Source organism: Miscanthus floridulus, chromosome 8, assembly GCF_019320115.1.
Source record: "Miscanthus floridulus cultivar M001 chromosome 8, ASM1932011v1, whole genome shotgun sequence".
Taxonomy (NCBI): Eukaryota; Viridiplantae; Streptophyta; class Magnoliopsida; order Poales; family Poaceae; genus Miscanthus; species Miscanthus floridulus.
The window spans coordinates 27,301,215-27,327,793 of record NC_089587.1 but is presented as its reverse complement, the minus strand read 5'-3'; the positions used below and the strand labels follow the sequence as shown (position 1 = coordinate 27,327,793).

General features: G+C 46.8%; 2 protein-coding genes across 5 annotated transcripts; one reads left to right on the top strand and one right to left on the bottom strand.

Annotated features, from left to right (window-relative positions):
• Nucleotides 1-5,998: 5,998 nt before the first annotated feature.
• LOC136471402 (probable F-box protein At4g22030) lies at nucleotides 5,999-7,562 on the top strand. Its single transcript, XM_066469128.1, has one exon. The coding sequence runs from the start codon at nucleotides 6,106-6,108 to the stop codon at nucleotides 7,429-7,431; it is 1,326 nt and encodes a 441-aa protein (XP_066325225.1). The 5' UTR covers nucleotides 5,999-6,105; the 3' UTR covers nucleotides 7,432-7,562.
• Nucleotides 7,563-21,235: 13,673 nt separating this feature from the next.
• LOC136471401 (protein NDL1-like) lies at nucleotides 21,236-25,582 on the bottom strand. 4 transcript variants are annotated; one of them, XM_066469124.1, is made up of 11 exons: nucleotides 25,276-25,582; nucleotides 23,113-23,212; nucleotides 22,922-23,019; nucleotides 22,721-22,809; nucleotides 22,567-22,627; nucleotides 22,401-22,487; nucleotides 22,240-22,317; nucleotides 22,099-22,155; nucleotides 21,956-22,011; nucleotides 21,723-21,858; nucleotides 21,236-21,616 (listed from the first exon to the last, which is right to left on the bottom strand). In XM_066469124.1, exons 1-11 carry the CDS (start codon nucleotides 25,336-25,338, stop codon nucleotides 21,395-21,397), a joined length of 1,047 nt encoding a protein of 348 aa, XP_066325221.1. In that variant the 5' UTR covers nucleotides 25,339-25,582; the 3' UTR covers nucleotides 21,236-21,394. The 4 variants fall into 4 exon arrangements, with proteins under 4 accessions (XP_066325221.1, XP_066325224.1, XP_066325223.1 ...); XM_066469127.1 differs by lacking the exon at nucleotides 25,276-25,582 and adding an exon at nucleotides 24,981-25,230; XM_066469126.1 differs by lacking the exon at nucleotides 25,276-25,582 and adding an exon at nucleotides 25,004-25,140.
• Nucleotides 25,583-26,579: the final 997 nt, after the last annotated feature.

Here is a 26,579-nt window from a genome sequence, read left to right as displayed (position 1 = left end):
CCCTTCCATCCGTTGACTTTTACATACAAGACAGAGCCCAGGCGATGGAACAAGAAGAAATTTACAAAAGCAAATAATGTGCTTATGCATGTTCTCTGCTCGGTCGAAGGTAGATCTATCTCAGAAATGGATCGAGCCAACCATTGTAGTTTTTTTTTTTAATAACTATACCAACCATTGTAGTTTGTACTACAATATGCGACAGCTGAGTACTTTATATATATGTCAACGGTCAGTCATTTAATTTGTGCTTACCCTCCCACACCACTTTGCATATATATGAACCGGTACGGTACGTTAAGCTCCCAGGTCAACTGGTGCAGATCACCGTATACATTAGGCGTAAAGCTGCCGTCAGTGGATATATGTATAAGCACTTTTTACTGGTACAACTTCCATATTGAAATCAAAGTCAACTAGCTAGCTAGTACTACTAGTAGCTATAGTTGGCAATTTAGTTTATCTGTGCCTAAATCTACTAAAGATATATAAACATATAAGATCCATATTGCATCATCTAAGTCATGTATCTTTGTATAGTCCAGTCCTCAATAGAAAAAAGGAAAAAGGTGATGTAGTGTCCAGTGAGACTTTGAGACTAGCAATTAATAAAGTAATCGTGGGTGTGCTTAGACCGGACCTCTTTTGCTAAGTGTTATTAGGTCGTACCTCAAATAGGCACTCCCTCCATTTAGTCTTTACATTATTGCACACCCCTAGAAATTTAACATAGTGTGGCATTGTCGTCCACAACAACAACAACAACAAAAGTGAATTATACACACACCTGACCTCGCTCCAATATAGCAAACAAAACAACATTTGTACTTTTGTAGCGTTCCATTACTCAAACATATATCTGTTTTATGCTAAAGAAAAAGAAGGCCAATTCACTGAAAGGTCTAAAAAAAAGTCATAATTAGTAATTAGTGTAAAGCTAGCCATGAGACGACGACCTCGTTAGGCATGTGTGTACAATGGTCCGTACTCCGCAGACCGCAGCTAGCTAGCTTGTGTTCCAAAATGTTCCCTGTGGTTCAGGGACACTTTGTGCGTCACAAAATTTGGTGCCACGAACTTGCATTTCCTACTTCATCAAGTCCGTGCGTTCCGTGTGGCCAAGGGAGCTAAGTTGATCATGTCTTCATCAGCGACCTCCTAGCGAAGGCAGTGAGCTAGGAGCGGTGGCCGGTGGGTATTGGTCGAGCGAGACTGATCAGAGAGTACCATCAACTTGGCAATTGGTATACATGAGCTAGAAAAGGTACACATGCATGCATGAATTACTTGCATTGATCTGGTCCAAGAATTTGACTAAGGCCAGTATCAGTGGAGCTTTCATGGCTCAGTTTCCAACATACTCATATTTTGGAAAATAGTGCAGAAGAGTTTTATCCCCATAAAACTCTCTCTACTCTCGTAAAACTTTCATCATCTCTCTCTCTTCATCAATACAGTGTCATGTCAGCATATTTAATGCACATGAAACTCTACAAAACTCTCATTGAGATTGGCTCAAGGGCACCCCCAATGCAGAAACCACCATAGTTTTTATGAACATTAATTGTACTGCCACATAAGCGTTTTGCTGATTTAGCAAGGTAGTATTGAAGGGAGAGAGCAAAAATCATAGAAACTGGGTCTAAATTAGAAATCATGTCAACACGAAAGACATGAAGAGATATGATTGGTAGAGAATGAAGAGAGGACGCATGTAATTGGATAAAAAAATGTTCAATAGAAATTATTCATTGAGAATATGGTTTCTATATGTAATATCTATAAAAATTAATATGTATAGAAACTATATATATAGTTTTTAGTATTGGGACTGCCGTATCAATGCATGCATTTGCACGGCGAACTGGTCCAGCTAACTAATCTGAATATTCCTCTCGGATTCCTTACGATTAATTGATTCGTACTGTACGGTGTGGCGCAACTTGAAACTGCCACTAGGGATGTGGACATGTGGTTCAGCGGTTGTCCACCAACATATAAATAGACATTAATTTCTATAGGTTATACAGGTAACCCGTATAATAATCCGTCTTGCATCCGTCTTGCAACACAAGTATATATGGCCAACGGGCTGGTCCGGCACGGCACGGCACGGGCCCATGCCAGCACGGCCCGATAGCCAACGGGCCGGCACGGCACGCCGTGCCTTCCGGGTCGTGCCTCATAGGGCCACGGGTCAGGCCTTCGGCCCAGACACGGCCCTATGGGCCAGTTTTCGTGTTGGGCTAGTCCACAAAGCACGATCAGAATCACGGGTCATGTCAGCCCGCGTCCTGTTACCTTTTGCATTCATAATTTCACAAATAGTTCATAGTTTCATAATTCATACATTCACAGTTCACATCATCACAGTTTCTTACATTCACAAAATCAAAGTCCAAAACTTGTTCGATACAGTCATATTTTCATACATTCACATAATCGAAGTCGAGATGTCTGATACATTCACATATCACAGTTTCATACATTCACAGAATCAAAGTCCAAAGCAGACAGACAACAAAAATAACCAAAATAAGTTGTTTAGTGCAATGCTGCCTCATTAAAAACCTTTCTAGGTAAAACTCACCTTTGTGAGAAACCCTAAAAAAGAAAAAGGAGTGCAGCCAGCTCTTAATTAACCATTGTTCAAATGATAGATAAGTCTTTCATAGTCACGCAAACCCTTTCACAGTCGCAGATCACACACACACTCAGGAGTCAAGTCTCAACCTTAGTACCTCACTAAGTAACAGAAGCACCACCAGCAGGTCCATCTTCATCAAGGTACAAGTTCTGGAATGAGTCTTCAAGCTCTTGGTTGTCAACAGCATGTTGTTCTCTTTTTTCTCCTAACTTCTAGTCCTTTAAGCAGGTCAGCATCTCCACAGTCTCTGGTGACAAGCGCCGCCGTCGTTCCTCAATTATCCTACCTGTCAAACTAAAACAAGACTTCGAAGAGACAGTAGATACAGGAACTGATATGATATCTCTAGCCATTATAGATAGGATTGAAAAGGTTAGCTTGTGGTCACGTTACCACAGAAGTTGGTCAAAATCATCCTCATAAGAAGTGACATTGTCACTGTCTAAGTAAGCTGATAGCTCAGAAACAGCAGAAGTAGATGAAGATGAAGTGGCAGAGAGAGGGGAAGGACCAACAAAACCTGATCCACGGCCAAAGATTCTTCCCCATGCCAATGATTGTGAGTTCTAGAAACACCAGACAGTACAACAGTGGAGTCATAGAAGAGTTCCAAAAACTCCAATAACTTCTCAGCAAAATACCAATGATTTATAGTCAACAATTATGAACCATAATAGGAATTAATGAACATAGAAAAGATATTCTTGTATGGAACCAAGTGTTTAAGCATCAGGTAAGTAGAATTTCATCTAACATCCATATCCAAGCCAAATTTTCTAGGTCTAACACCCTTAGTATTACAGTATTCCTTGAACAATGTAATTCTTTGATTAGAGGAATTTAAGAAGTTAATTGCAGTTCTAAAATCTTCTGTGTAAGGTTTCAACCTCTTTAATCCAGATTTTACAATGAGATTAATGATATGACAAGCACAACGTTGATGTACAAGACTGTACTTACAGTTACTAGGATCCAAAGGATCAGGTGAAGGATCAGGACCCAAGTAACAAGCAAATAGAGGTGTCAAAGTGTTCATAGCCCTAGCATTAGAAGAATCTTGTTAATCAAACAATACTTCTCAACCACAGCAGCAATTCTTTCAGCAATGTTTTCACCAGAATGTTTAACCTCAATCAGCCTAAGACCAATAACCCTTTTATATAACTCCCAATCAGCATTCACATAGTGAGCAACAACACTAATATAATCATTCTTAGCATTACCAGACCAAATATCTGAAGTCAAAGCAACAGAAGAAGCAGCAGGCAACACAAACTTCTTAAGCTTATCACGGCGTTCAGTAAACAACTTACCAAGATCTCTAGTGGTGGTCTGTCTAGAAACCTTGGCAAACCTAGGGTTATGAGCAAGAACAATGTAATCCTCCCATGCCTGTGACTCACCTATACCTAATGGAAGGTCAAGCCTAGCAATCAACCTACACAACTCAGAGCGAGCAACAACAGGATTGTAGTCCCAGTTATGCACAGATCCATCAGGATTATAAGAAAGCCTAGAATGAACTCTAGCAGCATGATCAACATTTTCCCTACAAGATTTCTAATGTCTAATCAAATGACCAGTGCCAGCAGAAGATATAGCAGACAATCTACTCTTCACATTTTATAAAATAACAACAGTTCGAATCTTTTGACCATTCATAGTCTCATATATCTCATCAAAATCAACCCAGACATCAGATTTACGCTTATCAAGGATGAGGTACCATCTGTGCTGTTGGAGCCGATTGGTGTCCCTATCGTCGTCGTCGACGGCGCCGGCTCTGCCCCTCCACCACCGTCACCACCGTCCAGATCGATCGGAGCAGAGCCGCTACCGACATCAATACCCAACAACGCAGCAGCGTCGTCACAGATGTCGTCGTCGTCCTCTGGGAGCAGCCCTGCCGTGATCAGGTCATCGCTGCCGGTGAGTGGATAGACGATATCGTTGTCATCCGCCATGGCAACCTTGACCGCAGACGGTTTATCTCCAGCACCGTTCCTCAACGGTGCGCGCAGCCGCCGTGCCCGGTCTATGCCATAGGAAGAGGACGACGAGACATCAGCAACTGACCTGCATGGAGGAGAAAAACAGAGTCAGAGAGATAGAGGTACAGAACTACAGATCCATAGTCAGTGGAAGAGACACAAGAAGTGGAGAAGACAGATCTAGGGTTAGGGTTAGGGTTAGGGTTAGTGGAGTACCTGCGCAACCGGAGCCCGGTGCCAGAGATGACGAGGGCCACCCAGAGGAGAGAGACCGATTAGAAACGACGACGAACAGCGGAGGAGGGACGGACAGGAACATGGTTATGAACTCACATAGTTCACCGAGAGCGAGAGAAGAGAGAGAGGGAGAAGGGAGGAGAGGCGGATCGAGGTCACCAGAGTCGGGGACGACGGACGAGATCAGTAGATCACGAGAGAGAGCTCAGATTCGTCAGATCGTGGATGTGGCCGATATGGCCGAGACAAAGAGCAGAGATTACGCCGCGGCGAGCCGACGAGCGAGTGGGGATTAGGGTTAGGGTTGAGAGCGGACTGCGGAGCCGGCCCCCGACGAGGCGACTGGGCGAGCGGGGCTCGGCTGCGCCGCGGCGAGCGAGTGGGGAACTGGGGATTAGGGTTAGGGTTGGGAGCGGAGAGCGGAGCGGACGAAGAGACGAGGCGGCTGCGGACTACGGAGCGGGCGAGGAGGCGAGGCGACTGCGGACTGGGCGAGCCGCTTATATGCGGGGGCCGTGGCTGCAGGCCGGGCCGCTAACGAGCCGGCTGCTCTGTAGCAGGCCGTGTCGTGCCGGCCCACGTGCCTGGGGTAAGGCCCAGGCACGGCCTGCTGCTCCGGGCCGGGCTAGCCCGGACCCGCTAGCCTCCGTGCCGGGCCGTGCTTGGGCCGGGCCGACGGGCTCGGGCTGCATGGCCAACTATGATCCCAAGGCCCAAGGAATACTACGCCCTGTTCGTTTGGACTTATTTGGCTTATAAGTCATGGCTGAAAGTAATATTGGCTAGTTTAGTGCGAGAAAAAAATATTGTTTATTGGCTGATAAGCCGGAGCGTACATGCTGCCAGTAGCTATGAGAGGTTGGGCATCAGATCAGTCACCAGTGGCGAGGTCTCGTCAACATCAGCTGATTCAGTGGTGTCTTACTCTTGACTGTTTCGTTCATCGTCGACCTCGACTAGGATCCGTCCAAAACGGCAGACTGCAGTAGTGCAGTACCACCCGTTCTGTTCTGCTACAGAGCGCAGAGTGCAGACCCAGCCCTCGTCCACATGGCGTCTCTCCTCGACGCCTATTTATGCCTACACCTCTCGCCCCTCAACCTACAAGAACCAGGAACAGACAGCAGCTCAATTGTCTGTCAGTATTCAATTCAACAGGGACTGTATGTAAGATCAAAGCTAATAATCGTGAATTCAACAGCGTGCACACTCGACACTGTACGTACACAAATGGCCGTCGCGGAGGCACTTCTCCTCCAGTCGCAAGGCGTCGTCGTCATCGCTGCCGCGCTGCTCCCGGCCTCGCGCCCACGCCGCGGTTCCCGGCTCTTCCGGCTGCGCACGCGGGCCCAGCAGGCTAACCTCCGGCAGCTGGTCAGCATCGACGACCTGCAGCAGGTCGCCCGGGACGACGACCACGCCGTGAACGGCCGCGCGCCAGCTGGTACGCCGCCGACGCCGCCGGAGTGCGCCGGCACCGGCACCGCGGCGCAGAGGCTCCGCGCGATCGCCGAAGCGGCGGCGGACCGCGCCGACATGCACGACATCATCGGCAGGCAGCGGGACAACTGGAACCACCTGCTGCTCCACTCCACCAACTCGCTGACGCTGGCGGCCTCCGTCATGGCAGCGCTGGCGCCCGCCGTGCCGGCCATGGCCGCTCTCAAGGCCTCCGCGGGGGCGCTCCTGGCCACGGCCGCGGTCACCATGGCCGCCGTCAACAGGATCCAGCCGTCGCAGCTCGCCGAGGAGCAGCGCAACGCCACGCGCCTCTGGAGACAGCTCGACCGCGACGTCCGCGCCGCGCTCGACTACCACCGGACGGCTACGGCTACGGCGACCGCCGAGGCCGATGTCCAGGAGGCCATGGACAGGGTGCTCGCCCTCGACGCGGCGTACCCGCTGCCTCTGTTCCCCGGCATGCTCGACAAGTTCCCCAGCACCGTCGAGCCCGCCCGGTGGTGGCCCAGACGGAAGTCGCCGGCTCAGTCTGCCAAGACCATCAACGTCGGCGCCCGGGGAGGCGCCACGTCGGGAAACGGCTGGACGCGGGAGCTGGAGGACGAGATGCGCGGCGTCGCGCGAGTGCTCAGGGCCAAGGACGAGCGGGAGCACGTGTGGAACGCCAAGCTGGCGCTGCGGCTCAACCGCGGCCTCGCCGTCGCCGGCCCGGCGCTCGCGGGCACGGCCGCGCTGGCCACGGCCTTCATCGGCTCCTCCTCCGGAGAGGCGGCCGCCGGCTCCTGGGCCTCCGGCGCCGCCGCCCTCTGCGGCGCGCTGGCGGCGGCGGCCAACACGGTGGAGCACGGCTGGCAGCTGGGCATGCTGTTCGACATGTTCCGCAACGTCGCCGGGTTCTACCGCAAGATCCAGGAGGACATCGAGGCGTGCCTCGACGAGGCTGACGTCGAGCGCAGGGAGAACGGCGAGGTGTTCCAGACCAAGGTGGCGCTGCTGCTCGGCCGGAGCACGTCTGACCTTAGGCAGTTCAGGGAGATGGCGTCGCCGTCGTTCAAGGACGACGACATCAACGACTTCGCCGGGAAACTGTTTTAAGACTCTCTGACCAAAATCTGGTTGTAGTTTGTACTACAGTATCCTCACTGTTCATATGCACTGTGTAGCTAGCATCTTATTTTATATGCTGTAGATTTTTAACGATAACAAGTTCCTAGTTTTTTCTTACAACCTAGTAGATTTTATTTTTTACCACACGGATCAAAATTTAATTACCTCTCTCAAACATTTAGGCATTGTTTGAATGTAGTCGGATTCACATCAATCCATCATCATAATCCACTCCAACACATGTGGATTGAACGGTAACATCCAAACAAGACCTTAAATGGATATCCATAAAAAAAAGCGGCATGTAGATCCATAATAAAAGTGGAAATTTTTCATCGTCCTAGAGACACATATATAAAGATGTTAAATATAGGTAGTACAATAGCGATCATAAACTTCGGCTTTAAATATTTATATACTACCTAATTCTCATTTCTAATGCACGTGGAGCCACAAAAGTACAAAACACTTCTGTGGTACCATCAAATTTTAGACAGAGGAGAGGACCCAGCCAACCACAGCCAGTTCTAGTTTAAGATGGGAATCGGTTGTTACTAGACATTCACTTTCCCAAACAATTCAGAATTTAAACACCCATAATCATTCACTTTTTTTATATGAACTCCGGTTCATGTCATACTGTAACATTATTTCCCCAAAGGAATTAGCCTCTCACAAATTCACAATTCACACACAGTAGCGAAAACGTTTGGCATCTGGCAAATGAAGTCATGCAGCCCACTGAGTGGCCCAGCTTAGTTCCATGGATGGGCCTTTCGTGATGCAGCTCACTGAGTAGCCCAGCTTAGTTCCATTGATGGGCCTTTCGTCAGTATATATATGGGCTTAAACCAGTTGCATCTTCTGCTGCCCTGAGAAATACAGCCCGCAAAGTACTGTAGATCCGCTGCCTACCCTACGCAGCGACCGAATTTTTTACTATTTAGCCCTTTTTTCGAAAGTTTCTCTCAAATAGACCCCTGGCGGAAAGAATTCCAGAAATAGACCCTTGGCTCGGCGCCAGAGTGAGTGGCGCTGAGCTCGGCGCCACGGTGACTGACGTCGCCACGGGCAAACGGCCTGTAAGAGGCTCGGCGCCATCCACTCTGGCGCCGAGCTACCTGCATTTAACCCCAGCCCAGCCTTCTTTCTCCTCGGGTTTTTTTCTCGCCACTTCATCCTACTTCACGAATCGACATATTGGACCTTGAAAACATTGATTTGATCCGTAGATCTTCGAGAGCAAGGTATACTCGCTCACCTCCTTGTTTTTCTCGCATAGATTCGGTACATATTAGTCGGATTTTTGAACCTAAGAATCGTCATCACTTAGGGTTTCATTGTATCCCTCAATATATGTATTATACAACCGTAGGTTCATTTCAAGGCGTGGAAAATGCTAGCAAACCAAGCCGCATGTAGTTATGTTATGGGTTTATTGTTGTGGATGAAATGAGAAACCCTAGGTTTAGGGTATAATGTTAACTGTTTTTGGTTCTTATAACGAAATTGATTGGATTGTAGTTATGGTTCTCATTGATATTTTGTTGTGATGTTTTTATTTATGTTTGCTAAATTACATCCTATTTGTTAGATGCAAGAAATGTTTCGGGAGGAGTTTTGGCGAAAACGGGGTCGTCCTCGAGAATTATACCCCGACGCGTCTAGCAAAGATGTCCCCGTTCCCCCTGACCTTCCTGTCCCTAACTGTGATTGTGGTTTCCCGGCCCATGTTTTTCAATCGAAACATCCGGACACAGCCGCGCGTTGCTTCTACACATGTAGTCGGTTTAATGTAAGAAATTATTTGTACTATCCTTTTTCTTTATTTGTTTAAGTATGGTACTAATATATTATTGGAATCTCGTTGTGTAGGACCATGAGAGGTGCTTTTTCTTTCAGTGGATCGATGGTGCAGAAAAGTTTGATCCTAGGTATCTCTTTTTCGACGATTGGTTTAGAGGGAGACATCCACGTGAGCACTTCAAGCGGTGGGTTCCACCCCCCTAACCCTCTGGCAATGACGGCTAAGGAGAAGCACCTAGCCATAGTTAGACGACTCGAGGAACCTCCTCTGTGCTATTGCGGAGATCGAGCTGTGATAAACCCTGAGAATACGTTGGAGTTTGTGTGTCCAAACAAGCATGAAGTAAGTGCAAAGTGTATATGTTAAAATCTTGAGCTATATGTGTTTATGTACTAATGTCTCATTATTTAGGTGTATTCAATGGCGAAGTGTCGTTTCAAGGAGTGGTTGTATGGTCCTAAGAACCAATGGCCAGAAGAACCGCGGAGGGTTAAGGAAAAGAAGAAAGAACGGGTAATCTACAAAGCACCTCCTGTCATGTGCGAATGCGGTGTAAAATCCAACTATGGCCTAGTCCCTTCGGAGCTTGGAATAGGTCATTATTGCGGCCATATGATTGAGTATGATGAGGTTCGTTATATTTCTGATAAACATGAAATCGTATTTTGTTTGTTTTCCTAATAAATATATGATATAATATTTGTTTTGAAAAGAGCACTAGGAAATGCAGTTGGAAATATTATGATGGTCAAGCTAAGTTCTTGGATGAACTGAAGAAGAGGCAAGTAATTGCACGGAAGAGGGGATATGGACCTGACTACGTCAACCTATTCGTTAAACATCACAAAGAAAAGATGTGTGAGTTTGCTAGATAGCGCGGTATTTGTAACCCGATCGATGTTGGGCTTAACAAATAGGGATTGGAGAGGCGGACGACGTTAGAGGAGGAGAGGGCAAGGAATGAGGCAAGGGAGGAGACAAGAGTACAGATGCAGGTCTTGGACGAGCATGTTGCTACATTATATGCCAGTGAGTGCTTGAAATTTTTTTTTCGTTGCCTAGTTTTAAATGTAATATTATCGAGTTGCTAACTGATTGCATTTTATACATCAAGGGATTGGTTGCAGCGGGGAACATGCTGCAGAGGTGGCTCATGCAAGATATGAGGAGAAGAAGTTAGATGCCCATAGATCATGAGCTGGTCGCACCGTTCAATCATCGATTGTGTTGTGTGATGATGGAGACGAGGATGAGGACGACACTGGCAGACTAAGTGAGTTCATTGCTTTAGCAGAGGCGGGCATACAGGCGCAGGAGGCTGAGGACGATACAGGTAGACTGAGCGAGCTCATCTCTCTAGCAGAGGTGGGCATTCAGGCATAGGAGGCTGACGACAACACTGGCAGACTGAGCGAGCTCATCGCTCTAGTAGAGACGGACTTACAGGCAGAGGAGGATGACGACGCGTTCTTCACTCAGGCCGCAGCGGCCACAGACGAAGCGGAGGCCGCTTACTACAAGCGACAGGCAGGTCAGAGCAACGCAGTTGAGCCTAGCCACAGCAACAGGGTTGTAGTAGAGGACTGGTACTCGGATGATGAGTTGCTTACTCAGTACGTTTCAGATTGAGGATTTGGAAGTGCATTTGCCCCTTTGTCTACTATCGGCACTTATTTATACTATTAATATATTGTGTAATGTGACATAGTATCGAACTTTTTATTATGTGGTTGTTTTCATTATCAATGGTCTTAATATTCCGCTTAATGATACAGACTTATTTTCATTTGAACACGTGCTGCAAAAAACAGTTAACGACATACGACATTATAGAAATCAACACACGAAACACATTAAATGGCATGTGACTACAGGTACCGAACCTGGGTATATAGTTTTCTTTGACTAAACCTAACATGCCTTAGGTAATTAAACCATGCCTTCGGTAATTAAACCTAACATGCCTTAGATAATTAAACCTGGGATTCTCCACAAGAAAAATATAAAGTCATCCTAGTAGTGTGGCCACATAGCAAATTGTGTTGCACCTTCTCCATAGTAGCCTCCCGTTGTTGTTGGTGGTGGTGGCGGGGGTGATGGGGGAGACCCCTTTTCTTGTGGTTAGGGCAGGTGCAATATGGATCATTACAGAGTGCCTCCTGTGAATCGGCACCATTGTTGTTGTCGTCCTGTTCATCGTCCTTGTAACCGCTGCTAACTTCCCTTTCTAGATCGAAGATACGGTCTTGTAGGTAGTAGATGTACTCCGCATGCGGATAAAAGAACTGGCAGCTGCTCATACCCATCCTCCCAGTCCCCATATATCATCTTCCACGCTCGCTACTTAGTCCTCCATGCTTTACCATAAGTTATCACATATCCTCCATACAACGCCTCAATGGTCCTGATAATTGTTCTCACCTTCATGTTGGGTTCTCCCTGCAAAATTCCCATCAACCGCTTGGCAATGAGGGTAGATGTCAACTACCTATGCCTCAGTGTCAGCTCATGGTCAGCACAATTATGTGGCCCAACTACTTTTGTGATCTTTTATTTTTCGATCACCTGTTGCTTCCTTGCACAAACCCTCCATGGGTAGCGTTCCTTGTCACACACAACTGTGTAACGGCGCTCCACATATGAATGCAATACCCTGTAAGGCCTCTTTCGTATTACTGCAAAAGCCTACAACCACCTCTTCAAAGCAGGGAGGTCATTGAACACCCTCCCCTCCTCAATTACCATGTTAGGATCGGCCTCAGGAGCTTCTAGGAGCTCATCATCACGTCATTCTGCAAACGCCAGATCAGAATGAGCAAGATCACTAAACTCATGAACTCTAAGATCACGGCGGTCAGGAAAGATACGTCTCATCATCTCAACATCACTCTCCGTCAGCTCTCCAACAGGACGATCATCATCAGAATCAAGAGCCCTAGCCATCTCATATGGCTCCGAATCATTCATAATTTCAACATTATTGGAGCCACGAAATCCATCTGAAAAGTGCACTTGCGCAGCAACATGGGGCACATCGATATTCTCAGGAATGTCTCCTGCAACGTCATTATAGAAATGAGGAAAGAATGAAAGAAATAGATGTAAGGAACAGGATAAGCTCCCAAAAACCATGCGGTTAAGACACTTACTCGGATGATTCTGTGTCAAAGGGATCTCATAAGGAGGATCTGCCACGAAAACATGAGTATGATAACTATCTCCAAATAACGCATTGGGGGCAGATTGAGCATCAGGAACCGTAGGCGCAATCTGCACATGCAGGTAAGGTTCCGGAACGGGAGGGTCGATGTATGCCGGATGATCCATTGCTGGGGTAAACCCATGAGGGATTGGATCAACTAACACCCGACGAATAACCACGTCCAAACATTGCAGCTGGCTCTTCATAGCCGATCTCACATAGTTGTCCCACTGATCCACACAACCAATTGAGATCATTCGCCTGAAGATGTTCGGAGGACAACCTAGGTGCAGTACACCATCAACTGCAATGTCATCATCTCCAAAGCAATACAGCTCCTCCCGAGCCCTTGCAACCATATCACTAAATGAAGGCCTATCATTGAATAGCACAGGCACGCTTTGCATGTCAAGAAACTCAACATATCCATAACGATCGCTTTCAACCGTGCCTCCATGATATATGGTCACTAGGTTGTCCATCTATTTAAAAAACGTAACGAAACACATGTCCTTTAGTCCAAATTAGACGATAGATAGTACCTAACAAGTACTTTCTAACTACAAACTAAGTAATCATGATAATAACAACGTATATATTTATAGTGTACTCACTAAATAGCAAGATCATATGTAGTTAACTACAAATATAACTACATATCTAAATAGCTATCTAACTATATCTATTTACCAATGTATCTATGTTTCTATCTATCTACATATATATCTAACTAAATCAACTAACAAAGTCATCACAGTATAACTAGTCAATAACATACACCAACTAAATAGGTACATTGCATATTCATATTTTTTACCTTTCCGGGTCGACGGACGATGGGCGTAGGTCAAGGCGAATATCCGGGACTGCGGTGGCACGGCCAACGACAGAGGTGGCGCGCGGCGGTCGTGGGGTGGCCGGCGCTCCGCGCTGCTAGACCGGCTCGACGGCCGCGGGAGGCGGGGCGAAGCGAGGACGGCGGTGGACGTCGGCAAGGCGGGACGAGGCCAAGGCCGCCGGTGGAGACAAAGGCTAGGACGGCGGTGGAGGGCGTGGCGGCTTGGCGCTACAGCCAACCAACGGGCAACAGCGCGAGGGCACGGCGACGCGGTGTGGGCTCGGGTGAGGGAGCGAAGGGCCATGCGGCGCGGCGCGGGCTCGGCCGCCGGAGCAGCAGCGGCTCGGCAGGCGAAGCTGCAGGGCGGCTCCGGACCGGGCGCGGCGCGGTGCGGGCAGGCGCGACGCGGCGCGGGCAGGGAGCGCGCGGCCTCGGGTAGGCGCGCGGCGCGGGGCACGGGCGGGGACGCGCGGCCGGTGGGTCGGCGGCTGCGCGCTAGCGAGCGCGGCGGGAGAGATTTTTAGCGGTCAGTCGTGTCGGGCTGCGCTGGGGGGTTTTCCAACTCTTGCTTTCCTCTGCAGCGGAGCGGTGCGGAAAGGGGGAGACGAGGTGCGTCTTTCTTCGAGACCGTTGCGGGCTGAGAGGGCGGCGCGGGCGTGCGGCGACGAGCGGCAGGCGGGGGCTGGCTGGGCAAGGAGATGGAAGAAGGCCGGGGTAGATATTTAGGCCGAGCTCGGCGCCAGAGTGAATGGCGCCGAGCTCGGCGCTAGAGTGGATGGCGCCGAGCCCCTTACAGGCCGTTTGCCCGTGGCCAGGACCTCGGCGCTAGTCACCGTGGCGCCGAGCAAGGGTCCATTTCTGGAATTCTTTCCGCCATGGGTCTATTTGAGAGAAACTTTTGAAAAAAGGGCCAAATAGTAAAAAATTCGGACGCGGCGATGATGGGGCTATCGGAGGAGTGGAAGTGGAACTGGTGCTCACGGCGGAGATGCCGCACGTGGCGCGACCGTGTGCCGTTGCCGCAGCGGTGGTGGGGGTCGCACACCCTCCACGAGTTGCCGTTCGGCAGCAGCTCTGGCAAGTACGACATCCACGGTAACGACGGTCAAAACATTGACTCCTCCACTGCGTTGCCTCTTGGATGAATGATAAGAGAGTTCCTAAATCTGTTCTTAATCCTAGATTTTTAGCGAGATAAGAAAAAATTCCTCTCCAACAACTTCTAATCCATTCTCCGTTCCGCGTAAAGTTACACGCTTCCAAGTCCCGCGTATCTTCTCTGTCCCGCGCATGTTTGTCGGCTAATCTAAAGGTGAAAAGGCGTGGAAAGATTAAAGAGTAAGAAAGGGTTTCTGATGCAAATGCACAAGAGAGAAATAATATATAAAAGTGGCTAGGATACTTATAAATAGTATATGATTTCTAATCTAAAATTGTCTTATATATTTTAGGAGTGGATTATTAGAAACTCTAGGAGATGGCCTTCTTTATTCATTCCAATACTTTTTTTTAGGAATTGTAAAACTTCATGTTTTTAGGAAGAAAATATTAGATATTCTTGGAGATGCTCTAAATAGATCTATCTGTGTCTATGAATATGTGTCCAGTGACAAATCTATAAACAACGCATGTAACAACATGGTTGCAAACAGACTAGCTAGAGAAATGGATTGAAGATGAGTGCTCAACGGAATGACAGATCACAAGAAAAAAAAAAGATATATTTCATTGTTATCTCAGTGACATGTGAGGCTCACATGAGTCAATAACATGTGGGACATAATATCTCTAATTTAGCAAAATTATAATGGCAAGCTTCATATTTTTCTTTAAAAAAACAACAACCGACGGGGCCACGCCGCCGCACGTGGCGATGCTGGTGACGCCGGGTCGGAGGACCGGATCCCGCCTGGCGTACCGAAACCATGGCGACACGGAAAGGAAGCAGCTGACGGCGGGGACGCAGCGGCGTCGGGAGACGGCTAGGGCGATTTCAGCGGGGAGCCGTCGGTCGGAGTCGTTGCTTTGATGGCCTGGGCCCTGGGGACAGGCCACCTCGATCCATGGGCTCATTTTGTCAGGCCAGATCGTGTTGGGGTTTGTTTGATAAAAAAGAGTGGGTCACAATCACACGCTCGCCTTGAGTATACTTATTAGTGCCGTATTGATTTTCTAACCACATAGAGGCCTGCTCAAATAACGACACTGTAGTCCATGAACCAGGGTTGGGAAGAGGGGTAAATGGGCTTTGAGCCATGACCCGGCCTTCCCCATGGAGCTTGGCGACTGAGCAAAAACGGCGCGGCAACCGCCAGCAAAAACGGCGTGGTGGAGAGCGTTGAGCTCGCCCCGCGCCCTTCTTCCAACTCTTTTTTCTTTTTCTCATTTTTTCTCACAGCTCTTTTTTTTTCTCACGACTCATCATGGCGTTTTTAGTAGGGCTATATATTTTGCGTAATCGGTCAGGTTCTTTTCACGGGCTAGTTACTAACTGTGGCGATTTTAGGGCTATTTTGCTATGGCCCTACTACTACTCGGTCAGTTTCTTTCAAGGTTCATCTACTAATTGCCGCAATTGCTATGGCCCTACTACTAATCGGTCAGATTTTTTCAAGGTTCACCTACTAATTGCGGCACTGAACATTAGTTTTAAATGGCTTGAACATCATGAAAAGTGATCATATCACTACCATAAAACACAACGACAAAGCCAGTGCAAACACTCGTACATACATGCACATTCATTTCCATAAACACACACCTTATTGCTACGAGTACCATTAGCATCGTCACCACAAACGGTCTTGTTATCGACACATCGTCTACCAATTAAAGAACAACGTCGTTAAATCTTAGAATAAATCAAGTAAAATGCGAAGTCAAGGACTTGGAATCCACATGAGTAGGTTCTACCACAATGAACCCAACTAACTGAGCTAGGTTCAATTTACTTCTACTTCTAAGTCTAATAACTAATGCTTATAGTCAAGTTAATGTTTACGGGAGATTGAAGAGTGTTCTGTTGCTGGTGTATTACTGCCATGAACTCATCTGCAATCAGGTGAGCACAAGCTGTGAGATACCTATACTGTTCTGCTATTGTGCTTGAAAATACTAATAAGAAAAGATCCATGACGTAATGAGTGTGTTTATTTATCTTTGTATAATTAACATGTATTCTATAATCTCGTTTAATAAGATTGAATAGGAAAATATATTTCTAGTAAAAAAAAGTCTCGATATGTTTAGCTAAAGGATAAATATAGTGACAACTTTTGCAAAGAAATAATGTTGATTAAGATGTGTTTCATGTCTCCTGGGTAGTCAACAAACTAACCACCATTATTAGCTCAGGCAACTTGTGCAGGCACGAGGCGCTTGATTTCAGTGGCCTAGCGGAGGATCCACTTGCCTGGCACAGAGCCAACCAGGACATGAACCAAACATAGCGCATCCAGGATACAGGCAGCAGAGAGGCTAGGCAAAATTGCTTCAGGCTCCCAACCAAACAAGTTCTACATGCAAGGGGCTATGCAAAATTTGGTTTTGATTTAGAGCCATGCTTATTAATATATCCCTCAAGCATCTTTCTGAGTTATATATCCTGGGATTAAACATCTATGTATACATCCCAACTCATGAACACAAGGAGTTCAATGGCCATGTGAGAAAAGCCTTGATTTTCTATTGTTTGTGACATTAAGTTTTGTATTGATTGAGATTTTTTGTGTTCAAAACTTATGTATGTTATAACCATTTTTTATATATAATGTCCCCACACTCCTGGACGCTAGTGCATGGATGACCATCCTTTAGCTGTGTGCTTTTACACGGGCTTGAGCTATGTTATGTGAAGGGACCGTGACGTCTAAGAGCAAAGTAAATTAGACAACTTAAAACTAGTGGCCTCTAACCTACTTATCAAAACATATGCAAGATATTATCTAAATGTGCACTAAGGTTTTGCTGAGTGTTAGCTATCTTTAATGTAGAGTCAATTGGTGTTGACATGCCTCCGTTCTGAAACCCACATAGATGTTGTCAGAAAACTTGCAGAGTCAATTGGCGACATTTGCTCTGCACTCGGCATTTGAGAATTAGAAGAACTTCTTCCAGCCATACATAAATTTGTTGCACAACCACCGTAAAAATTGTTCCAAAACACATGTATTTCTAAAAAAAATCAAGAGGAGGTTAAAAACCCACTGAGCCTTCAGACTTCAGTGCAGTGCAGTGCTACTCTTTTGTCCATTCAGTGTAGTGCAAATGTACAATAATTCATATATAGTCCTATATAGCTTGTGCAACGTGCACTATGGCGTCTGACTGTGTTGCCATCCATTGCTGCATGCTGCCTACAACTAGAAGCACTAGGGCGTATCTACTTTCTTCAAGCGACAAGGGTCTATTTGGTTGCTTGCCCAGACAAGTTTGCCTAGCCACAGGTCAGGTAGCAATCCAAGCCATTTGTGTCTGGTGGCTGTTGCATGCCAGAACATTCCAGCGAAATGACCATGGTTGGCTTCGTGATTAAGGATGGCAACGGGTATATACCCGTCGGGTATCGCCGGAACGTTCTCTTCCCCGCTACGGAGAATTCATCCCATCCCCATCCCCATTAACTGTCTCGGGTATAGATTCTTGCCCATCCCCGTACCCGTCGGGTATCAGTCGGGTAACAGATACCCGACGGGTACTGCATACCCGATAAACAAGGACACTTGGGGTCGTAGCTTTGCAATCGGAGACGTTTCTTCTTCACCCGGGTATAAGTGTCGGAGTCTCGGAGATGCCGAGGAGAAGGAGCGAGGTTGCGAGGAGGACGAGCAAAGGTGGCAGAGAGACCGAACTGAGGAAGCGAGGGGCACGAACGCTCGTGAGACAGGCGTGCTTGTGCTGCTGGCGAAGATGGTGAGGAAAAATTGAACGAGGGTTCCTAGAACACAAATTATATATATGACTATTTAGATTTGGACCAAAATATCTATATTGAGCTTTTTTAGGCCTAATACTCGCATGACAGCTCAAATAGTCGGGTTTCCCAACGGGTAACGGGGACGGGTAAACAGGGAACGTTTCCATACCCGCTATACCCGTCGGGTATGGATTCTTGCCCATTTAGATGCCCGCGGGTAAAGATATGATCCCATCCCCGTCCCCTAATGGATCAAATACCCGTCGGGTATCGGGTATCGGGTCCCCGTTGCCATCCTTATTCGTGATCTAGTTTCTGGCTCAGTTTGTATTTCCGGCTTAGTTATTTGCTATAGTAACTTTATCAGTGTTAGATCAGTCTCATATATGTGTTGTGTATGTGAAGCCAAGTGTCTGAATTGTGTTTTCCTGAAGGAAAAAAAAAAAGAATGCCCGGCCGTACCAACATGACACTTGACAGCAAGCACTTGGAAAAAAATCATGTCTGTCACAGACATGGCAGCACGAGCAACAGGCTAACAAACCAAACCAACTTTCTGATTCTGAAGAAACAACCAAAATGCACGAGGCTGCAGTCCTGCACCTATAGCTAGGGTTGGGTGAAGAATGCACGGGCTGGTGGGCTTCACAGAAAGAGGTTGAGCTGAGCTGATGTGACAGTGACAGTGACACCACCCTGGGCTCGGCTGGAGTGATGAGGGACAGGAACCGGCAACAGAAACGATTCGTCACGCGTGCATTTCCTTCAGGTGGTTACAACAGCACTGTCATCTAGTAGTAAGGATAAAGATGGCAACGGCCCGCGATACTCGATACCCGACGGGTATTCGATCCATTAGAGAACGGGGATGGGATCATATCTTTACCCGTGGACATCTAAATGGGTAAGAATTCATCTCCGACGGGTATAGCGGTTACGGGAACGTTCCCTGTTTACCCATCCCCGTTACCCGTTGGGGAACCCGACTATTTGAACTGTCATGCAAGTATTAGACCCAAAGAAGCTCAACATAGGTATTTTGGCCCAAATCTGAACAATTATATATATAGTTTGTGTGTTCTAGGAACCCTAGTTTAATTTTTTCTCACCATCTCCGCCAGCAGCACAAGCACGCTTGCCTCACGAGCGCTCGTGCCCCTCGCTTGCTCAGTTCAGTCTCTCTGCCACCTTTGCTCGTCCTCCTCGCAACCTCACTCCTTCTTCTCGGCATCTCCGAGACTCCGACACTTAAACCCGGGTGAAAGAAGAAACGTCTCCGATTGTAAAGCTGCGACCCCAAGTGTCCTTGTTTATCGGGTATGCAGTACCCGTCAGGTATCCGTTACCCGACCGATGCCCGACGGGTACGGGGATGGACAAGAATCTATACCCGAGACAGTTAACGGGGACGGGGACAAGATGAATTCTCCGTAGCGGGGAAGAGAACGTTCCGGCGATACCCGATAGGTATATCCCCGTTGCCATCCTTAAGTAAGGACCTCTAGTTGTAGAAGATACATTGTGTGCGTCGAGTCGATCAGCCATCATCGTCTCTTGTGAATTGTGAGGGGGTCGCCTCTGGTCCAGATCATGGGCAGCCAGAACAATGTACGCCCTGTTCGTTGGGGATGATTTAGCTTATGAGCCATGGCTGAAAGTACTGTTGGCTGGTTTGGTGTGAGAGAAAAATATTATTCGTTGGCTGATAAGTCATGGCTTATAAGTCAAATACGACCAAGCGAACAGGCTGGTAGACTGTAGTGTAGTGCCATCTGGACTCGGCCAGGGCCGTGTCCACAAAATCCGAGGCCTTGTTCTAAAATATAAAATAGGCCCTACCCGATTTAGAAAAATAGAATGACAATAATGCATATGCTAAAATGTACTCTTTTTCTTAAAAAAAATGTTTTATATAGCAAACCTCTAAAAGAAATACTTCTAGCACTGGAGTTCTATGCAAACGGGAGAAAGTTTAGCATTTAGTAAGTAATTAATCAAAAGAAATAATTCCAACAATAATTGAAAACTATATAAGACAATACCAGGCAGTTTGGGGCACTACGGACGGGCACCCCGCATCCTTTACACGTAGACTTGAGATTTTCAAGCCTAGCGGAGACTGGGAGATAAATACGACGGAGTGACAGAACGCCGTAGATCGATTAGACGGAACGACGTAGATCAATTAGACGGCTATCAGTCGACTGATGTAGTATTTACAGCAATTTCTAGACTACTGATGGACTGTAAATGTGAGGCCCTAAAAAATCTGAGGCCCTGTACGGTTGCACGGCCTGCACATCCATGGGGCACGGCCCTGCTGGAGGCATGCATGGTGACAAAGCCCACACTGTCAGATACACCATGTTTTGAATCAGTCAGATACACCATGTTGAGAGAATATGTTGCAGCCACTCAGCCAAACCTTGTACCAGCTGCATATATATACTTACAACAGGGCACATCAACAAGACAGAATTGCAAGCCGATTAGCACCTGTCTGTATCTAAATACCTTGTCCCAATCCTAAGCAACGCAAAGGAATCAAATCAAATCAACACCAAGCAAATCGAACAAATACATACAGCTGGTCCTTCCTTGGATATATGCTTCTTTGGGGTACCATATCTAATCTTGACACCACATTCTTTATGGGAAAACAATGAATGCGACCATGCCAACAATAATCTAAAAGTTTCAGCCGGAATAATGGCATAAGAGACTGTACACCCAATGTGGATTTAGGACCATGCCAACAAAAATCTAAAAGCTTCAGCCGGAATAATGGCACAAGTGACTGTACACCCAATGAGGATTTAGGAGTTCCCAAGTCCAGCTCACAAGAACATTCCTCTTCCCTTCTTCACAAGGCAGGCAAAGCACAAGAGAGAGCTAATGATTGGCAACAACACCTCACCTTCTGCTATTATTTCTTTCGCTTTCCTTTGATAAACAATGTATACCAATTTACAGGTTTCATCTGGCTACAAATCAAAGAATACAAGAACCCACCCACCCACCCACCCCCAGCCGAGCTCACCAACCTTGCATTTTCCTATATATACATGGCAGTATAACAGGTATCTTGACTTTATACCTCCAAAAAAAAAAAATTAAGACAGACCTGCAAGTTAGCCTAACCTCTCACCATGTCAGCCCCTAAGCACCCCATCCCCTTATTCACTTCTGCTACACTTCAAGCCTGACTCGCGTTTTGATCGGCTTTAGCTTCACCCCCATGCTCTCAGGTGACAGGAGATCCGGCGATATACAGAATGGGCTCAGGGGGCTCCGCGGGCTGCAGTCCAGCTGGCTAGGCCTGTACAGGCCATATCCCATGAAGAAGTACTCCATTGGTATAAGCATTGCGTGTGGTTGCTCCTCGGTTACGAGTGATCCGCATGCTTGGACCTGCAATGCATGCCAAATTGCCAGACTTGGTGTTTAGAAACAAGTAATATTTAGATGTTAGAGAGCGTTTGAGATACAGGCAAACATGTAGATGATTGTTAGTTACCTCAACTAGAGCACAATATCTCCTGTCGAGCTTCGATGTCATGTGAACAGCCTCGGTGTGAAACTGAGAATTCTCGCCGACAAAAATCAGGGTTCTACACTGAAGCTGCTTTAGCTGTTCAGTCAAGTCATATCTCCTGAAAATCAATTAAGTATGGTAACTTCCCCTCAATTCGGTATCGAGTTTTTCCACTGCATAATCATCATAATATATACAGGTGTGAAATTACTCACTCATTCATCGTCTGTACAAAGCGCCATACATTCATGCTCTGCCGCTGATCTAGCAACTACAAGATGCAATAGAAGATGTTAACACTTTATATATTAAAATAAAAGCAGAACAATTAATAAAGTGAAAGCTCTGTGGTACTTACGCTTTTACAAGCCTGCACTATGTCTGATTCGGGTAATTCAGAGAATCCTCGCACTTCCTAAGGAGTACAAGATATCATAAGAAAATATTCAAGATCAACAAAAGAAATGCAAGTTGGATAAAATCAAAATAACTCATCTACCTTGCTGAAGTACCGCTGAAGTAGGCACTCCTTCACCAACCCACACATCCCATAGTAATACAGCAGATTGGATGTCACCTGAGAATATTACTGTGTTAATAGAGTCACTTTTGATAAATATGTAAATCAGAGGGTCATAGAGTCATTTGCAGCAAAGCTACCTTACTGTATAACCACTCAGTCCAAGTGGGGCCTTTACATAGAGGTGAAACAAGGATAAGACCTAGTACCCGTTCCCTATACTTTGCCTGAAAAAGAAGATAATTCAATAAAAAAATTTATGGACAGGCAATAAATATAACACACTAATTCTGAAGAAGCACATACCGCAAACAGAGTTAGAATGTAGGCACCTGCAGTGACACCAAAGCACATAACAGAGCCTAATCTGGAAGGAGCAAATTAAACCAGACAACATAAGATTACTCCAATCATTTGATATTCTTTTCAGAATTATGAGATAATTTCATAAAGGATTTACCCAAAGAAATCGAGGACATCTGCAACCTGATCTGCCAAGTCATCAACAGATGGTATAGGAGCATTTGGCGAAATTGGAGCAGCTCCTAACTGCATGGTTCTCAAATGAATGAAATAAAAAAAGCACTAGTGAGGCCATAGCACTACAAAAGCATGATAACATTATGGACAAACACATGTTTTATTTCTAATATAATGTTACCTCATGTCCTGGAGGGCTAATATGGTAAATGCAAAAATTATGAAGCAGCAGTGAAGCAGCTTCAGGACAGAACAATAGTCCTTGGAAGCAGGACATATCTGACAAGTTATAACAAGGAGACAGTGATTAAAAATTACTGGAAAAATTTGCAGGGAGAACTGGTATACTTTAAACGAGTGGGTAGTACTTACGGTTTAAAGCAATATCGGGATAAGTAACAAGGGCAGGCTTGTCATGGTCACCATACACTGCAACAGATACAGGTCCATGACTCGTTTGTATATGGTGTTCCTGAATAGACAAGAAGTAAAACATGTCAAAAAAAAAGGACAAAAAGCTAGTGAGAATTCCTAAAGAGAACTTCATCCAGCAGGAAGACTGAAATTTCCCACATTGCAATTTACACAAGAAAATAAGAAACAACTATTGTTTACAGTTGTAGGCATGAATCCGCCGATGCTGGCAGAAGACATTTCTACCAAATCATCTATTGTTTGAGGCAAGTAAATGCACCATATGGCAGTCTATTGATGACGTGGTTGTAGATTATACCATATGGCCGTCATGCACTTTCTGTGTCCATAGTTCATACTACAACTAAGCTGTCAGTGGAAGCTGTGGTACAGCACAGAAACACCATGCAAAGAGAAATGGTCCTTTAAACCCGGTCAAGAAAGAAATTAGGTGACTATTTCCAATCTCTACTTAAGGGGAGCAAACTTGGCAGTCCTCCACTGCCGCTTCAACCTTGAAGGCAAGTATTTCTCCCAAATGACGCAAAGGTGATGACTTCATGATGGAAGGATCTCTGTTTTCCGTATATAATACTAAAAGGCTGACAAGATGCTAGCAAAAGAGGAGGAGAATATAATAGTTTCATTATGATGAAAGTGGTGCTAAAGTGATGGTTCCACAACCGTTGCCTTCTAGGACAGCAAAGAGAAGTGGTACAGATCATAATTCGAACTACAGATGATTCCTCCACCATAACACAAGCAACATAACTAGATTTGTCAAGAAAAGACTATGCCAAGACCAACAAAAATTATAGTTGCTTTCTGTCACAGGAAGAGCCGATTGCCACATAAATATTGTACTGAGGAATGGTTTGACTGCCAGCCCACAAGCATACCATTGAAAGTTAAAGAAATTCACATCGAAAGGGACTTGTAAACTACACTAAATTTTTTCACCCTATTTAATCAGGCACTAGTCCACAGTCAAAGAGGAACATGTGTCCAAACTGCATGAAGTCTTCCTACGGCAAAACGAGTTTCAGGTAAACATTTATATTAAAAATAACCGACAGCAAAACAAAAATTAGATACTTGTTATTAATAACAAAAATTAGATACTTTTTATTTGTGAAATACAGGCAGTGACCGATTTCCAAAGCGGTCGGCCGTTCGCCGAGTAAGGAATTCGCTGAGAGAGAAACCACTCCACGGAGAACCACCAAACGAGCCCAACCAAACAAATAAAGAACTAGACAGTTTAGGAACCCCTGCTGAAACAAGAGGTACAAGAAAAGTGGTGATTAGGACACCGAAGCAGCACGCAAGAGCGTCGGGCCAGAATCTTCAGCGCTAAAATCGTGTGATGAAGGGGCATAAGACGCACACAATACAAGCGATTGAGGAGCTAGATCACGTCAACACACTAGGCAGCCAAGTTGGATACATGGACCAAACCAAACGGCCAGGCAAGAACAGTCAGGTCCGATGGGCAGGGGGGGGGGGGGGGGGGGGGGGTGATATTGACATGGGACGACGTTACGTAGGCAGACGAAGACCGCCGGAGACGCGGCGGCGAGGAATCCGCCATCTCGCAGCTAAAAGGAAGGCTGCTTCTGCTTCAGCAGCCGACGAAATGCAGCTTCACGAATCGCGGGTCGCAGGAGCAAGTGGTGGAAACATAAAAAACCATGCCAAGTATATGCGGCGTGGGCTGCTATTTGTTCTATAGGGCCATAATAAAAAAAGATGAATTCTATCCGGACTTCGTAATCCGAGTGGATAAGGGGAGGGAATCGGTATCCATGAGCAAGAACGCAACAAACCGAAACAACTTCGCTGAACTGACCAAATGCCGCGGCAGAAACGCAAACGCAATGTAACCCAGAAAATCCGATTACGACCGGGGCCACGAAATTCAAGGGCCCAATCCCTCCTCCGCCCCAAACCACCAGTAGATAGCACCAAGCTGGCGTCTTTTCAACACCTCGTGGGCCGAAGATCCGAGACCCAACGACAGCAAGAGCAGGAGAAAACAAAAGGAATTCCCATGACAGCGCTGAAACAGCCGAGAAACAAAGAATCGGGGAGGAGGGCGAGGGCCGTTGTAGTTGTACGGACCTTGCCGCCGAAGGAGATGCGCTCGACGTCGACCGACACGACGGAGCCGCCGGAGTCCCCCATCTCGGGCGCCGCCCCGCTCGGACGCCGCAGAGGAGAGATGGCTGGCCCGGCCTGCTCTGCTCAGGCCCGGCCGCTCCTCTTCCTCCCTATAAATTGCCTCGTGCGCCCCTCCCTCCCCGGCTTCTTCGCCTGCGTTGCCGTCGCTTATAAACGACGGAAGGAAGGAGGGGCAGGCGGGCGCACAGTCTCTCTCTCTCTCTCCTCGGCGCCCCCCTTCTCTCTCCCTCTCTTCCCTTTGGGCCTGCCTTTGGGCTGGGGGCGGAGGACTTGCCTTTCGCTGTCCTATATTCGCTCCGCCATTCCTGCGCTTCCCTATTATTGCAGCGCAGCCCCCCGCTGTAGATTTGATTACTCGCTCCATTTGGCATGTTAACGGACGGGTAAAACAGTTCACCGTATGACTAGCTAGTTCATGGGATGTCACAGGATTCCACTGTCCCCGCGAACAAAATTAGATACTTGTTATTAATAATAAAGAAATGATAAATGCTTAATCCAGGACTAAAAAAATGGACAGAGAAGTCACCTACCACTGCAGATTACCAAGATCGCGTCGGCATTAGGTTTTGGGCTTTCGGGGGGTTTTCCACGGCTTCTATCTTAGACTGGCGGTACTGGTGGTCAAGATGGTGACGGAGCAGCGGAAAAGGTCGGTTGAGTGGTGCAGGCGGTAAGGACATCAGCCAAGGAGGAAGAGTCTAGGATGAGCGTGGCGGCGGAAGCGGCGATGCACCACCGAAGCCTAGGGAGTGGAGGAGGCAGCGAAGCTTGCGCCAGATCTAAAGAAGAAGAGGCTCGGGTTTGGAGCAATCGGGGTCAAGGACGACGATGGGAGGTAGTGGAGCTAGGCAGTGTGGGGGTGGGGGGAGAAGAGAAGGTGTGCGAAACGAGGAAGACGGGAAAGGGTGCGAGCCAAGGCCTCTTGACTGGCGCATGCGGGTGATACTGTGACCCTTGAAGAATATATTATCTTTTCTTGGGACTAAATTTTTATAAAACCTACTTTCAAACAAAAATAAACAATAAAACTAAGCGACGCTTAGGGTCACTTTTGGCGGGCCTTTTGAGGTTTGGGGTCTCAGCTTTTCACTACTACAACTACCAAAGGAGCCCAAGTTTGTTGAAATCCTACCAAACAGCCCCTCAATTATCCTATATTCTTTTGGCAGCCTGAATTCCCCTCATTAGATGTATTAGTGTGATTCAGCAGTCAGCACTCATAAGTTTTTCCTAGTACGAAA